Below are 13,905 nucleotides of genomic sequence, written 5' to 3' on the forward strand. Positions count from 1 at the left end.
CCCCCTCTCTCTCTCTCTCCTTCCCCCTCTCTCTCTCTCTCCTTCCCCCTTTCTCTCTCTCTCCTGCTCCCTTTCTCTCTCTCTCCTTCCCCCTCTCTCTTTCCCTCTCTCGCTCTCTCTCTTCCAACAACAATATGCCCTCAAAAAGCCCTCGGCACCGCCGGGCACTCCAGCTATCTATATATATAAAATAGCTCTTCTGTCTGTCTGTCTGTCTGTATGTACTCTATACACTCAAAAGTTATAGAGCGTACCTACATATGTGTTATACCAAAAGAAAGCTTATGATTCCGGAATGGTCATAAGCGTATTTACTTTTTGGTCAGACAAAAATTGTTCAGGTGGTATCCAAAAAAACGTTGAAAATTCCGCTCATTATCATTGAGTGACGCGAAGGTTGACCAATCGTACAGTCGAGCAACACGACGGTTGACCAATCGCTGCATCACGGGGGTGGGTTCATTGCGTGTGCGGGCGGGCCATCCTAGAGTTGAGTGACGTGATGATTGACTAATCCTACAGTTCAGTGACCTGATGGTTGACCAATCGGTGCGTGTGTGGGCGGGCCTAATCCTTCTGAGCTGAGGTGAGTGGCCGCCATCTTGATTCCTAACTCTTCATTTCTTTTTCCCACTTTCTGCGTGTTTATTTTCAGATCTACATTTCCAGCAAAAAAAAAGTTGCTTTTAAAACACAATTAAATTGTTCTTAAAAAAAGTTAATTAATTTGTAAATCTTTTCTCTAACCTCATTAATTTTCCTACCTTTCACCGTTTTTGCAGGCCTCGAAGCTTCGGCCTCTGTTCCCCAGCCACACCCGAGCTAGGCACCTCCCGTCCCGCTCAACAAGCGGCCCGCGATCGCCGCCATCTTTTTAAAGGCTGGCCGGGCGGGTCTGAGCCGAGCGTCGCGACAGCCGCCATCTTTCTAAAGGCTGGTGGGGCGGCACGGAGCTCCGCGGAGCCATCGCCGGCGCTGGGCTCGGGTGCTTTGTGACCTGCGGCCGAACGGCGGCTGCGGAGCTCGGGCTGACCGGGGCGCTGAGCTCGGCTGGGCCATGTCAGTGCGGGTGCCCGAGGCCCCGGGGCCTAGCCTTCTCCAACCGCCGTCGGCAGCGCAACTCTCAACACTGGCAGAGGGGAGAGGGTCTGCTGGCTCCCCCTCCCTTTCTCCCCCCTTCCCCCCTCCTGCCTCCTTCCCCCCTCCCCCTCCTTCCCCTCTCCACCCTCCTTCCCCCACCCTTCCCCCCCACCCCCCCTTTCCCTCCCCTCCCACACACCCCCTTCCCCCCTTTCCCCCACTTCCCCACCCCTTTCCCTCCTTCCCTCTCTCCTTCCCGCTGTCTCTGTCTCTCTCTCCCTCTCTCTCTCTGTCTCTCTCTCTTCTCTTCCCCAGTCTCTCTCTCTCTCCCCCAGTCTCTCTCTCTCTCTCTCCCCCCAGTCTCTCTCTCTCTCTCTTCCCCCCAGTCGCTCTCTCTCTTCCCCCCAGTCGCTCTCTCTTCCCCCCCGCTCTTTCTCTTCCCCCCAGTCGCTCTCTCTCTTCCCCCCGTCGCTCTTTCTCTTCCCCCCAGTCGCTCTCTCTCTTCCCCCCAGTCACTCTCTCTCTCTCTTCCAACAACAATATGCCCTCAAAAAACCCTCGGCACCGCCGGGCACTTCAGCTAGTATATATATATATTATATTATATTATATTATTTATATTATATTATATTATATTATATATATATAGGAGTTGGTTTGTCTGTCTGTCTGTCTGTGTGTCCGCTATACACTCAAAATTTATAGAGCGTACCTACACATATGTTATATCAAAAGAAAGCTGATGATCAGGGGAGTGTCATAGGCATATTTACTTTTTGGTCAGACAAAAATTGTTCAGATAGTATACAAAAAACGTTCAAAAATCCGCTCATTAGCAGTTGACGAATCCTACCGCTCATTAGCATTGAGTGACGTGAAGGTTGACCAATCCTACGGGGGGAGCATGCTGCGTCACGGGGGGCGTTTCATGGCGTGTGTGGGCGGGGCCTAATCCTTCAAACTGAAAAGCAAGCGGCGGCCATTGTTGTTTGTGATGGAGCAACTCTGCCTCTGTCCGACCATGGGCCCCAGTCCCACCCTCCTCCTCCTCCTCCTTCTCTCCGCTTTCTCCCCTCTCTCCTGTCACCCCGGCCTCTCTGCCCGTGGGTTGTTTGCATCCACGGTGGATGAGCTGCCTGCAGGCCTCAGGCCTCGGCCTCTCCTCGCCAGCCACGCCCGAGCAAGGCACCGCCCGTCCCGCTGGGCCCGATTCCAAACCAGCGACCCGCCATCGCCGCCTTCTTGGTAAAGGCTGGCCTCCTTCTCTCCGCTTTCTCCCCTCTCTCCTGTAACCCGGGCCTCTCCGCTCTGCAGGATGTCACTGCCGAGCTCTTCGGGTCGGAGGGAGTGGGAGCTCAGCTCGGGTGACTTGGGCCGGGCCTCAGGCGCTACGCCGCCCACGGGGTCTCCGCCGCTTTCTCCCCTCTCTCCTGTCACCCCGGCCTCACGGAAGTAGGAGCAGCGATGATGGGCCGGCGGGGAAGGAGCTGCTGCTCGGGGCCGCGGTCGCTGCCCTTTGCCCGGAGGCTCGCCTACTTTGACGGCCATTTCGAGCGGCTGTGCCGGCGCCGGCTGCCCGCCTCCGAGCCCGAGTGGCGCCGGGTGCTGGAGCCTCTGCTCCGCTGCGCAGCTGCACCGACCGGCGCCCGGGCTCGCTTTCGCTCGGGCCGCCGCACCATGGCGCTGGCCGCCGCCACCCTGCTCTCGCTCAGCTGCTGTTTCCTCCTCTGCAGCCGCCCCGGCGCTTGCTTCCTGAGCTTCTGTGGCCGGGCTCTGCTCATCCAGGTCGGTATCTGCCTCGACCTCTGCGAGAGGTTGCACTGCCAATGCTTTCAAAATATCTCTCTTTATTGTGGTGGATGTCAGAGGGATTCTAAGAAATGCCGTTAACCCAGCTTGCATTTATCTAGCGCCTTCAACTTCTAACTTTCCCCCCCACCCACTTCCCCCGACCCCCTTCCCCCAACACCCCCTTCCCCCTACCTCCTTCCCCCACCCCCCTTTCCCCCACCCCCCTTTCCTCCCCCCACCCCCCTTTCCTCCCCCCACCCCCTTTCCTCCCCACCCCCATTTCCTCCCCCCACACCCCCCCTATCCCCCAACACCCCTTTCCCCCACCCCTTTCCCCCCCACCCCTTTCCCCCCACCCCTTTCCCCCACACCCCATTCCCCCCATGCCTTTCCCCCCACCCCTTTCCCTTTCCCCCCACCCCTCTCCCCCCACCCCTTTCCCATTTCCCTCCCCCACCCATTTCCCTCCTTCCCTCTCTCTCCTTCCCTCTCTCTCTCTCCTTCCCTCTCTCTCTCTCTCCTTCCCTCTCTCTCTCTCTCCTTCCCTCTCTCTCTCCTTCCCTCTCTCTCTCTCTCCTTCCCTCTCTCTCTCTCTCTCCTTCTCCCTCTCTCTCTCTCTCCTTCCCCCTCTCTCTCTCTCCTTCCCCCTTTCTCTCTCTCTCCTTCCCCCTCTCTCTTTCCCTCTCTCTCTCTCCTTCCCTCTCTCTCTCCTTCCCGCACAGACAGACAGACAAACTCATTTATATATATAAAAATTATTTGTACTTTTTTCATAACAACATGCCCTCAAAAAACACTCGGCACCGCCGGGCACTCCAGCTAGTTGTCTATAAATTGGAAGAATAACAACCTCCACAATCTCCTTATCTGTAGTGCACAACTGGTTAAAAATAATATTATGGCATGAAAGTGACCTCTTGCCTGATATGGTACTATGGGCTCGAATTTCCCAGGGCCATGGAGGCGGGAATGGAGGCGTGTGGGGTATTAAAATTGCAAAAAGTGGCGGACGGGTCCATCCCGCCTCCAAGCAATTTTCAAGAAATCGTGTTTACTGCTCCTGTCTCTGTCCCGCCTCCAAGAGGCGGGATAGGCACTTAAGGCCCTTAACAAGCACTAAATTGCCTCTATTATCCCATTTTGAAAGGCCTTTGTGATTTTAACCCTTTTCCAACGTGAAGCACGCCTGTTCTGAAACACGACGGTGAAACCTGGTGGGAGCACAATTGGATTGCTGACTATTAGCTGCAGCTCCACTATTAAATAGGAGATTTGATCAGCCATCATTTGCAGGTGGCAGGACTTTGTAGTCTCAGGTCTGGGGGAACTTTTAGAAGGCATAACCACAGCTGTGGAAGTTTGGAGCCTGACACCCATCTCCATTGTGACCTCCTGGGAAACCCCTCTCGCCACCTTGACTGAGCGCTTCCTCAACTGAGGCATATACCAGAAGCATGGGAGCCATTTATTTCCTTCCCTTCTGGACATCAGATGAGGACGAAGACCAGCCGTGGCACCAGCAGAACCAGGAACAACAGCAGCACCAACAGCAGCAGCACCAGCAGGAGCGCCAGGGTCTCCAGAATCGTCGTGGTTTGCTGTGCACTTCACAACATGACACAGCGTCGTGGCTTGCAGATTCCTGAAGTCCAAGTGGCTCCTCACATATCCTCCTCAGATGAGGAGGAGGTGGAGGAGGAGGAGAGCGAAAACAAACATCTTGCAGAGGCCCATCAACCAGCGGCAGCAGTACACGAGAACATTGCTGCCCGGGATGCAAGGAACGTACTCATCTTGGCCAGATTTGCTTAGCCTAACCAATCAAGCACTTTTGCCTCGCAGCTTCTTACCAGAGCTTCGACAATGGCCAAGAACCAGCGGATTCCTAACAGTTTGACCACCATACTGACAATTGCAAGTAATCCTAAGCCCTCAATGTGGAAGTCCCATTAGCGAAATGACACACGCCACAACTGCAACAGTAGCCATCAGATTTTTTATTTACATTAACCATCTGATGGCTTTTTAACATTAAACATCAAATTTCACCCAAGTGACTACCCTTGTGACTATTTGTGCAGTATCTTTCTCTTACGCGTGCTCCTATATGGTGCTTCCCCTGTGGCTTCAGCAGATGTGGCGACCCCTTGCTCAGTTTCTTGCTGCTCCTGTCTCGACACCTTTGGCGGGCGTCCTCTGGGGTTGCGAACCTGTGAGGGCTCGCCAACAGTCTGCTGCTCCTGCGGCTGTGCAGGGGTTGAGACGCCGATCTCAGTTGGGTGTGGACTCTGACCGAGGGCTCTGCAGTGGCATGGAAGTGTGAGCGCTTGGAGAGGAGCCCTCACTTCCTTGATGTCTGCCACCAACTTCCCTCTCATGGGTCAGGTCCCCCTCAGCGCTTGCAAGTAGCTTGAGAGCACCTTGCTGCACATCAGGGGGGCCATGGGGACCCATATCTGCACTGGCAGTCCTACTCAGAAGGACTTCCATGAATGCCTGGTTTCTCTGTTCAATAGATGACCATCGCTCCTCCAGAGATGTCATTCTATTCTGAACACTCACCATGTTTTCTGCACTCTGGCGACTTATCACCTCCATGGAGGTTGCCATTCTTTCCATGGTGATGCGTTCATGCGCCAATGACTCCACAAAAGCTCTGCTCATGTTTGCAATGGACTCCTCCATTCGCTCCACACCCGCAGCGACCCTGGAGACAAAACCTGCCAGAGACTCCTGCATCTTTTCCTGGAGTTCCAGCACCGCTGATCTTGTGGATGGACCCAGAGGCAGAGGGTCGACATGCAGCTGAGCTGAGCTGGGAGAGTCCTGCGCCCTCCGACTAGGACTCTCCACTGCTGTCCCTGTGTGCACAATCTGCTGATGCTCACTTTTGAGCTGTGATACACCAGGTGACAACACTGCACTATCTCGCAAAGGTACCACCGAGGTGTGAGTGTCTGCGCTGGTGCTGGGTGTGCTGAATTCTGCTGACGCTGCGCCCTCAGAGGTTGTAGCTTCCTCTGAGGAGTCTGGATGCTCAGGCTCTTCCTCCTGGCTAGTGGGGACGGGTGCTTGCAATGCTCCTGTGGGGGAGAAAAGGAAAGAGTCAGAGATGTGATGCCAAGGTTACATGCACATTGCATATTGCAGATGATCATAAGTCCATCTGTTAAAGTTTCAGAATCATTATCAGCGACTCATGCAATGTCAATGAGAGAGATGGAAAACTATTCTGTCACCAGCTTGCTGTGATGCACCCGTCTGTCAGTCCCCCACTTGCGCATCGTCCTCCACTCCCACTATCTCCAGGACTGCATCCTCCCAGGGGGTGAGGTGGGCTACTGAGGGTGGCTGTCCTCGCTCTTTCCCTCTTATTTTGAGCTCTCTTTTCCTGCAATGAGGGAGACAAGTGGAGTTTGAGTGAGAATGAAGGAGTGAGTGTAGAGAATCCATTGCATAGATGGAGGTGACAAAGATGGAGCAAGGTGGCAAGACCAAGGGCCCTCCCTGTGCGTTGTAATTTGTTTTCATAGCATCACAGTGATAGGGAGTGTGAGGGCTGCATAGTCGAATAGTTAGGTGAATGTGACCATAGAGAGAGAGGGAATGGGTAAGGGTGCATGGATGTCAGTGTCAAGTGGGATGTGGAAGAAGAGATTGCTAAAGTTGAGTGCTGGTGAGGAGAGGCAATGGGGATCAGATTGAGGGTGATGGGAAATCATACTCACTTTTCCAGTGCGCAGAAGGTCATGAAACCTCTTCCTGCACTGAAGCCAGGTTCTGCGGGTTATCGACAAAGAGTTGACCTCCTGGGCCACCTGGATCCTCACAGCCTTGGTCTGCTGGGGAGGCTTCTTCCTCCTTGAAGAAAGGAAGAGCACCTCTTTATGTGCTCTTGCTCCCTCCACTAAAGCTTGCAGGGCAACGTCATCAAACCTGGGAGCAGACCTAGGTCTCTCGCTGGTCATTCTGCCTCCAGGTCTCTCTAACATGAAAGGCCAAAAGGTTGGCAGTCTGCAGAAGAAGCAAGGCTTCTTGCAGACCTTAAATGCAGCAGCAATGATGATGTCATCGGAGGCGAGTTTCAGACTGAAAAAACTAATTGGGCCATGGGTTCCCACACGCTGGAACTCAATTGCCCACTTAAGTTAAAATCGCATCATTCTCCCACATCGATTTAGAATCGGGTGGCTAACACGAAAAGCAGATTACACGACCCCAGCCCGCCCCAGTGACAAAATCCAGCCCTACATCTTTGTGGACCCACTTGAACCTTAGCAACACAACATAGTAACGGTGCGTGTAAGACCGTAATCCTGGATTCTGTCGGGTACAACTCTGTGGAACCTAGTTGAAATCCAACTAACAGCAACAGCAAAAAAGAAGAAATATTTTAGTACCTTGTAAATGCTAACATTTCTCTATAATTTTCTGTTGTAATTAATGTAACCAATTGATCTTTACTGCAACTGGTGACCCCAATATGTGTTTCTTTTACCATTCTGTACAGTCAGGATTTATGAAAAAGCCACCTCACAGCAGGCCCCGGTGGGCATCCTGTATGTAACATTGGGGAATTGCAGGTAGACACTGCGCTGGTAATTAATTTGAGTACTGTGGAGGCTGAATGCTACCATTCACATGGTGACATATGCGAGAAGTTTCATTTTGTTCAGAGTGAAGGTGCAGCATGAAGTGTGACCCAGTCCCTATCTGCAGGAGCTGGAAGCTCTCCCCATTAAACTATTCATGAAAGCAGCATTTTATCTGAGAGGAAATGGACAACATCAGCAGTCTTTTGTTTCTTTTTGTAGCTAACAGAGCAATAAACAAAATTTCTGTGTTCATAGAATATATCCTGCAATCAGAAAATTTGTTCAGCTTTCAAAACTTCCCTTAGGAAACTTATGTACCAGCCTGATCTTCAGTGAGCACCAGAGCTCTTGATGTCTCTGCCCCATATAACGTGGTCAGACATTTCACAGTGCACAGTCTGCCATCTCAAAGGATGGATGTGTGCGGGCAGGTTAAGGCTGACACCACTATTTTGCCATTGGGGATCGTCTGAAAATTGTATGCACGAAAGCAAAGTCATTTTTCAAATTTGAAGTGAAACTCAAGTTTCTTTTTATGACAGTGAATGAATGGATATAAATTTATCGTGTAAAATAAACACAGTTTCTGAAATAATTAGACCCTTAACAGTTACGGTTCATTAAACCTACTGAGCTTCAGTAAGATTAGATATCCCTGCTGTACAATGTCATCAGAATCCATAAACACATTGCCCAATGTCACCCATAGTATACAGTCACAAATAAAAGAACACCATTGTGAGAAATGTTACATTTCATCATAAATATAAAACAGGTAATGCAAGTCTGCTTAATTTTCTGCAGAATTGTTAACTTTCACATAGCAGTGATTTGTCATTGTGCTTTATAAATAATTTATGTCCTTTTCACATCACTCGGCCAAACATAAGAAGTAGGAGCAGGAGTAGGCCATACGGCCCCTCGAGCCTGCTCCGCCATTCAATAGGATCATGACTGATCCGAACCTAGACTCACGTCCACTTCCCGGCCCGCTCCCCGTAGCCCCTAATTCCCTTATCAGCTAGGAAACTGTCTATCTCCGTTTTAAATTTATTTAATGTTGCAGCTTCCACAGCTCTCTGAGGTAGCAAATTCCATAGATTTACTACCCTCTGAGTGAAGAAGTTTCTCCTCATCTCAGTTTTGAAAGGGCAGCCCCTTATTCTAAGATTATGCCCCCTAGTTCTAGTCTCACCCACCAGTGGAAACATCCTCCCCGCATCCACCTGATCAAGCCCCCTCACAATCTTATATGTTTCGATAAGATCGCCTCTCATTCTTCTGAATTCCAATGAGTAGAGGCCCAACCTACTCAGCCTTTCCACATAAGTCAACCCCCTCATCTCCGGAATCAACCGAGTGAACCTTCTCTGAACTGCCTCGAGAGCAAGTACTGTATATCTTTTCTTAAATATGGAAACCAAAACTGTACGCAGTATTCCAGGTGTGGCCTCACCAGTACCCTGTATAACTGAAGCAAGACTTCCCTGCTTTTATACTCCATTGTAGGAACGGAGGTTCCTAGCTGAAGAATTGAGATCGACGCAGAGAACCAAAAACGATAAAATTTAATGAACAAACGAAGTTAAACAGTAAACTGCTGGATACAATGCAAATAGGTCTGGTCTGGTTGAAAGCCTCTCTAGAACTGCTAGAAGGTTCCGAGCACTGACGTCATGACGTCATCACGTTCTTCCTGCCGTTGGGGGATCACGTGACGGGCGGCATGACGTCATCACGCAGAGTAAAGGAAAGAAGCCATAGTACAGTTAACAGATACATTAAAGGTGCAGCCCCCGGTTGCACTACATTGCTGTTAAAGGAATTATAAACAATTGTCCTGAATCCCCTGGTGGCTCCGCCACACCATCCCTTTTGCAATAAAAGCCAAGATTCCATTGGCCTTCCTGATCACCTGCTGTACCTGCATACTAACTGTAAGGATTACGGGGGTTTCCTTTAAACTGGTTTAAAGTAATTTTCCTGGTCTTGCAGCCTTTGCCTGCACATCAGACCAATTCCAATAAAACCAATTTTAAAACAGCGGTTTTGAATCGCTACCCCTCCTTTAGTTCTGAGTGGAGGAACTTATAATTAATGATATTAAAACGGAACACGTGGTTTGGATGAGAGAAAAAAATATCAATCTTTATTAACTAAAAGAAACTATAATCACAATATCAAACTATCCCACATGAACACAGTAAAATTGTAAAACTATATATCAAGGGGGTACACACGGCAAAAACGAGGGGTACAATGGCTACAATGTATTTAAACAATCTTAGCAATTCCCTTAAATCACCATCCCCCCTTAACTCCTGCTAGGTTGCCTTGTTGAGAGTCAGAAAATCTCTGCTCACATGGTCCAGCGAAGAGAGAGAGAGAGAGAGAGCTCACCTATCGTCCCAGGAAGTCAAGAGGGAAAGCTGGCTTCTCAGCCCTATCTTTATACCTGGTGAGCCCCTCACATCCTGCCTTGCCAGGGCTGTGTGCAAAATTAACCCCAAAGCTGTGATAGGCTAACTCAAAGTGGTTAGATTGAGTTAATGTGATTTTCAGAGCTCCCTTTGCTGAAACAAAAGGGAGATACATCTGCTCCATTGTCCAGTACTGGGTGATTGGAAACCCATTTAAAGTTAACGCTTCCCATTCAAGGTGCAAACGTCTCTTCTGCAGTTTCAGGTGTATCTAAACAAATGCTAATAGCATTCAGTTGCTTTGGAAACAAAGCATTGTCCTTGTCTTCGGCCATGTGGTGACAGCCATTTTATCCCTGGAAAGTTAAAAGCACATCGCTCAGGGATCCTTTAATCAAAAACATGAATCTTCAGAACTGTAAATTATTGCGAATTCTTACACTAACCTTCTGTGTTTCATGCACCAGGACTCCCAGATCCCTTTGTACTGTAGCACTTTGCAGTTTCTCTCCATTTAGATAATAACTTGCTCTTTGATTTTTTTCTGCCAAAGTGCATAACCTCACACTTTGCAACATTATATTCCATCTGCCAAATTTCTGCCCACTCACTTAGCCTGTCTATGTCCTTTTGCAGGTTTTTTATGTCCTCCTCACTCACTGCTTTCCCTCCCATCTTTGTATCATCGGCAAACTTGGATATGTTGCACTCGGTCCCTTCCTCCAAATCGTATATATATATTGTAAAGAGTTGGGGTCCCAGCACTGACCCCTACGGAACACCACTAGTCACAGATTGCCAACCCGAGAATGAACCATTTATCCCAACTCTGTTTTCTGTTAGATAGCCAATCTTCCACCCATGCCAGTATATTACCCCCAATCCCGTGATTTTTTATCTTGTGCAGTAATCTTTTGTGTGGCACCTTGTCAAATGTCTTTTGGAAGTCCAAATACACCACATCCACTGGTTCCCCTTTATCCACCCTGTTTGTTACATCCTCAAAGATTTCGAGCAAATTTGTCAAACATGACTTCCCCTTCATAAAACCATGCTGACTCTGTCCTATTAAATTATGCTTATCCAAATGTCCTGTTACTGCTTCCTTAATAATGGACTCCAACATTTTACCAACCACAGATGTTAGGCTAACTGGTCTACAGTTTCCAGCCTTTTGTCTACTTCCCTTTTTAAATAAGGGCATTACATTAGCAGTTTTCCAATCTGCTGGGACCTTACCTGAATCCAGGGAGTTCTGGAAAATTACCACTAATGCATCCGCAATCCCCACCGCCACTTCTCTCAAGACCCTAGGATGTAAGCCATCAGGTCCAGGGGATTTATCTGCCTTTAGTCCCATTATCTTACCGAGTACCACCTCCTTAGTGATTTTAATCGTGTTTAGCTCCTCCCCCCCTATAGCCCCCTGCTTGTCCAGTGTTGGGATATTTTTAATGTCCTCTACTGTAAAGACTGATACAAAATATTTGTTCAGCGTTTTTGCCATCTCCATGTTCCCCAACACTAATTTCCCGGTCTCGCCCTCTAAGGGACCAACATTCACTTTAGCCACCCTTTTTCTTTTTATATAACTGTAGAAACTCTTGCTATCTGTTTTTATATTTTTTGCTAGTTTACTTTCATAATCTATCTTCCCTTTCTTAATTAATCTTTTAGTTATTCTTTGCTGGCTTTTAAATGCTTCCCAATCTTCTATCCTCCCACTAGATTTGGCTACTTTATATGCCCTTGTTTTCAGTCGGATACTATCCTTTATTGCTTTACTTAGCCATGGATGGCTGTCTTTTCTTTTACGCCCCTTTTCCCACGGAATATATTTTTCTTGAAAGTTGTGAAATATCTCTTTGAATGTACACCACTGCTCATGTATCGTCTTACACTTTAATCTATTTTCCCAGTCCACTTTAGTCAACTCTGCTCTCATACCTTCATAGTTTTCTTTATTTAAGCTTAGTACGCTGGTTTGAGATCCAACTCTCTCACCCATCTAGCTAGACCTGCTCAAGTGAAATAGCAAGTACATTACAACTAATAATTAGGACGTTTGTTTGTTACTTACAGAGATCTTAAACTGGACAACATCTTACTGGATGCTGAGGGGCACTGCAAGTTGGCTGACTTCGGCATGTGCAAAGAAGGCATTCTGAACGGTATCACAACTACTACCTTCTGTGGTACACCTGATTACATTGCCCCTGAGGTATGTTTGATGTCTCTCCTTGATCTTTATATACCAATATACTGTAGTAAATTTGCTCTGAGTGTGCGTGAAACAATTGGTTTTACAGCCGCTTTTACAGTAAGAAGTTAAAAATTATAATTTAAATCTTGCCATAGAGTGTTAGATGCCTACAGGGAGTGTGACGTCAAATCCCAGGCTGGATTAACATTCACAATTGGATACCCCTCAGTTGGTGAGTTTTGTTGGATGTTGGGTGGTCTCTTAGGTGAAGCATTATGCCATGGCACAGAAGTCAATTTTGAGGGAGCAAAAAATCAGCAGGAAGACATATCCTTTCCAAAAAAAAAGGGCATCTCCTGTCAACCAATATGGAGCAGTGGTCAGCAGCATTATGTTGATCATGGAGAAGTCAACAGGCCAGACTATCTCAGTTCTCTGGGTGTAGAAAGATGGAGGTACGATTGGCCTCTTGCCTTTATCTCTTCAGCTAGTTTTTTTTAATGGATTTAGTAGGAAGATTTGTAATTTGTATATAAATCACCTTTTGTCTACCTCGCTTTTGCACTATTCATTATATCCTGCAACTTGGACTGTCATTGCTATACTTATTTGTTTATTTGCTATTGTTTCTATATTTATACTTGTTTTATTTTTGCTTTTTATATTTATACTTATATTGTGGGAGTGAGTGGGGAGTAAGCATTCCATTGTACCAGTTACATATGGCATAAAATAATCTTGAATCGCTTCAATTTTTTTCAGTTCTTTTAGTGGCCCCTATCTTTCCATCTTCTACACCATACACCAAGAGGTTGGGTGTCTGCCACTGATGATCTGTAAACAGCCAACTAGGAGGTACAGAAGACCTGGGGTTGACTGTTTCCCTCATGGCTCAGCTGAGCTCAAAAAATTCACATGCTGCAATTTTTTTAAATGTTGTTCATGGGATGTGGGTGAGGCTGGCAAAGCTGCATTCATTGCCCATCCCTAGTTGTGAAGGTGTAAAACCAGATCCTGCTGCTTCATGGCACGGATGGTGCACCAACATGCTGTGCTGTCACATAACCTCTCATGGGCATCAGAATGAGCTTGTTGCAGTGACAGTGTTGCTCTCCCTTTGATGCTAAATAGCTAGTAAATAGAGAACTTGAATTTATGTAGTGCCTTTCATGTCCTCAGGATGTCCCAAGAAACCAATCTAATGTCCATTAGGAAGGAAACCTGCCATTCTTACCCAGTCTGGCCTACATGTGACTCCAGTCCCACACCAACATGATAAACATAGAAACATAGAAGATAGGAGCAGGAGTAGGCCATTCGGCCCTTCGAGCCTGCTCCGCCATTCAATGTGATCATGGCTGATCATCCAAACTCAGTACCCTGTCCCCGCCTTTTCCCCATATCCCTTGATCCCTTCAGCCTCAAGAAACATATCCAACTCTTTCTTGAATATATTTAATGAACTGGCCTCCACTGCCCTCTGTGGCAGAGAATTCCACAGGTTCACCACACTCTGGGTGAAGAAATTCCTCCTCATTTCAGTCCTAAATGGCTTACCCCTTATCCTTAGACTATGACCCCTGGTTCTGGACTCCCCGGCCATCAGAAACATCCTTCCTGCTTCTAGTCTGTCCAGACCTGACAGAATTTTATAGGTTTCGATGAGATCCCCTCTCAATCTTCTAAACTCCAGTGAGTATAAGCCCAATCGACACAATCTCTCCTCATACGTCATTCCTGCCATCCCAGGTATCAGCCTGGTGAATCTTCGCTGCACTCCCTCCATGGCAAGAACGTCCTTCCTCAGGTATGGTGA

At 48.1% G+C, this 13,905-nt stretch overlaps 1 protein-coding gene across 2 annotated transcripts in view; it reads left to right on the forward strand.

The window, feature by feature from the left end:
• Positions 1–13,905, forward strand: part of LOC147121072 (protein kinase C epsilon type) — a 788,174-nt gene that overhangs the window by 737,385 nt on the left and 36,884 nt on the right. For both annotated transcript variants that reach the window (XM_085980505.1, XM_085980511.1), the window contains one exon: positions 11,969–12,107. In XM_085980505.1, coding sequence (XP_085836631.1) covers positions 11,969–12,107 — 139 coding nt within the window. The remainder of the gene's footprint in view (positions 1–11,968; positions 12,108–13,905) is intronic.

Source organism: Somniosus microcephalus, chromosome 3 (genome assembly GCF_052327205.1).
Source record: "Somniosus microcephalus isolate GS21.2 chromosome 3, FLI_Smic_1.0, whole genome shotgun sequence".
NCBI classification, from domain to species: domain Eukaryota; kingdom Metazoa; phylum Chordata; class Chondrichthyes; order Squaliformes; family Somniosidae; genus Somniosus; species Somniosus microcephalus.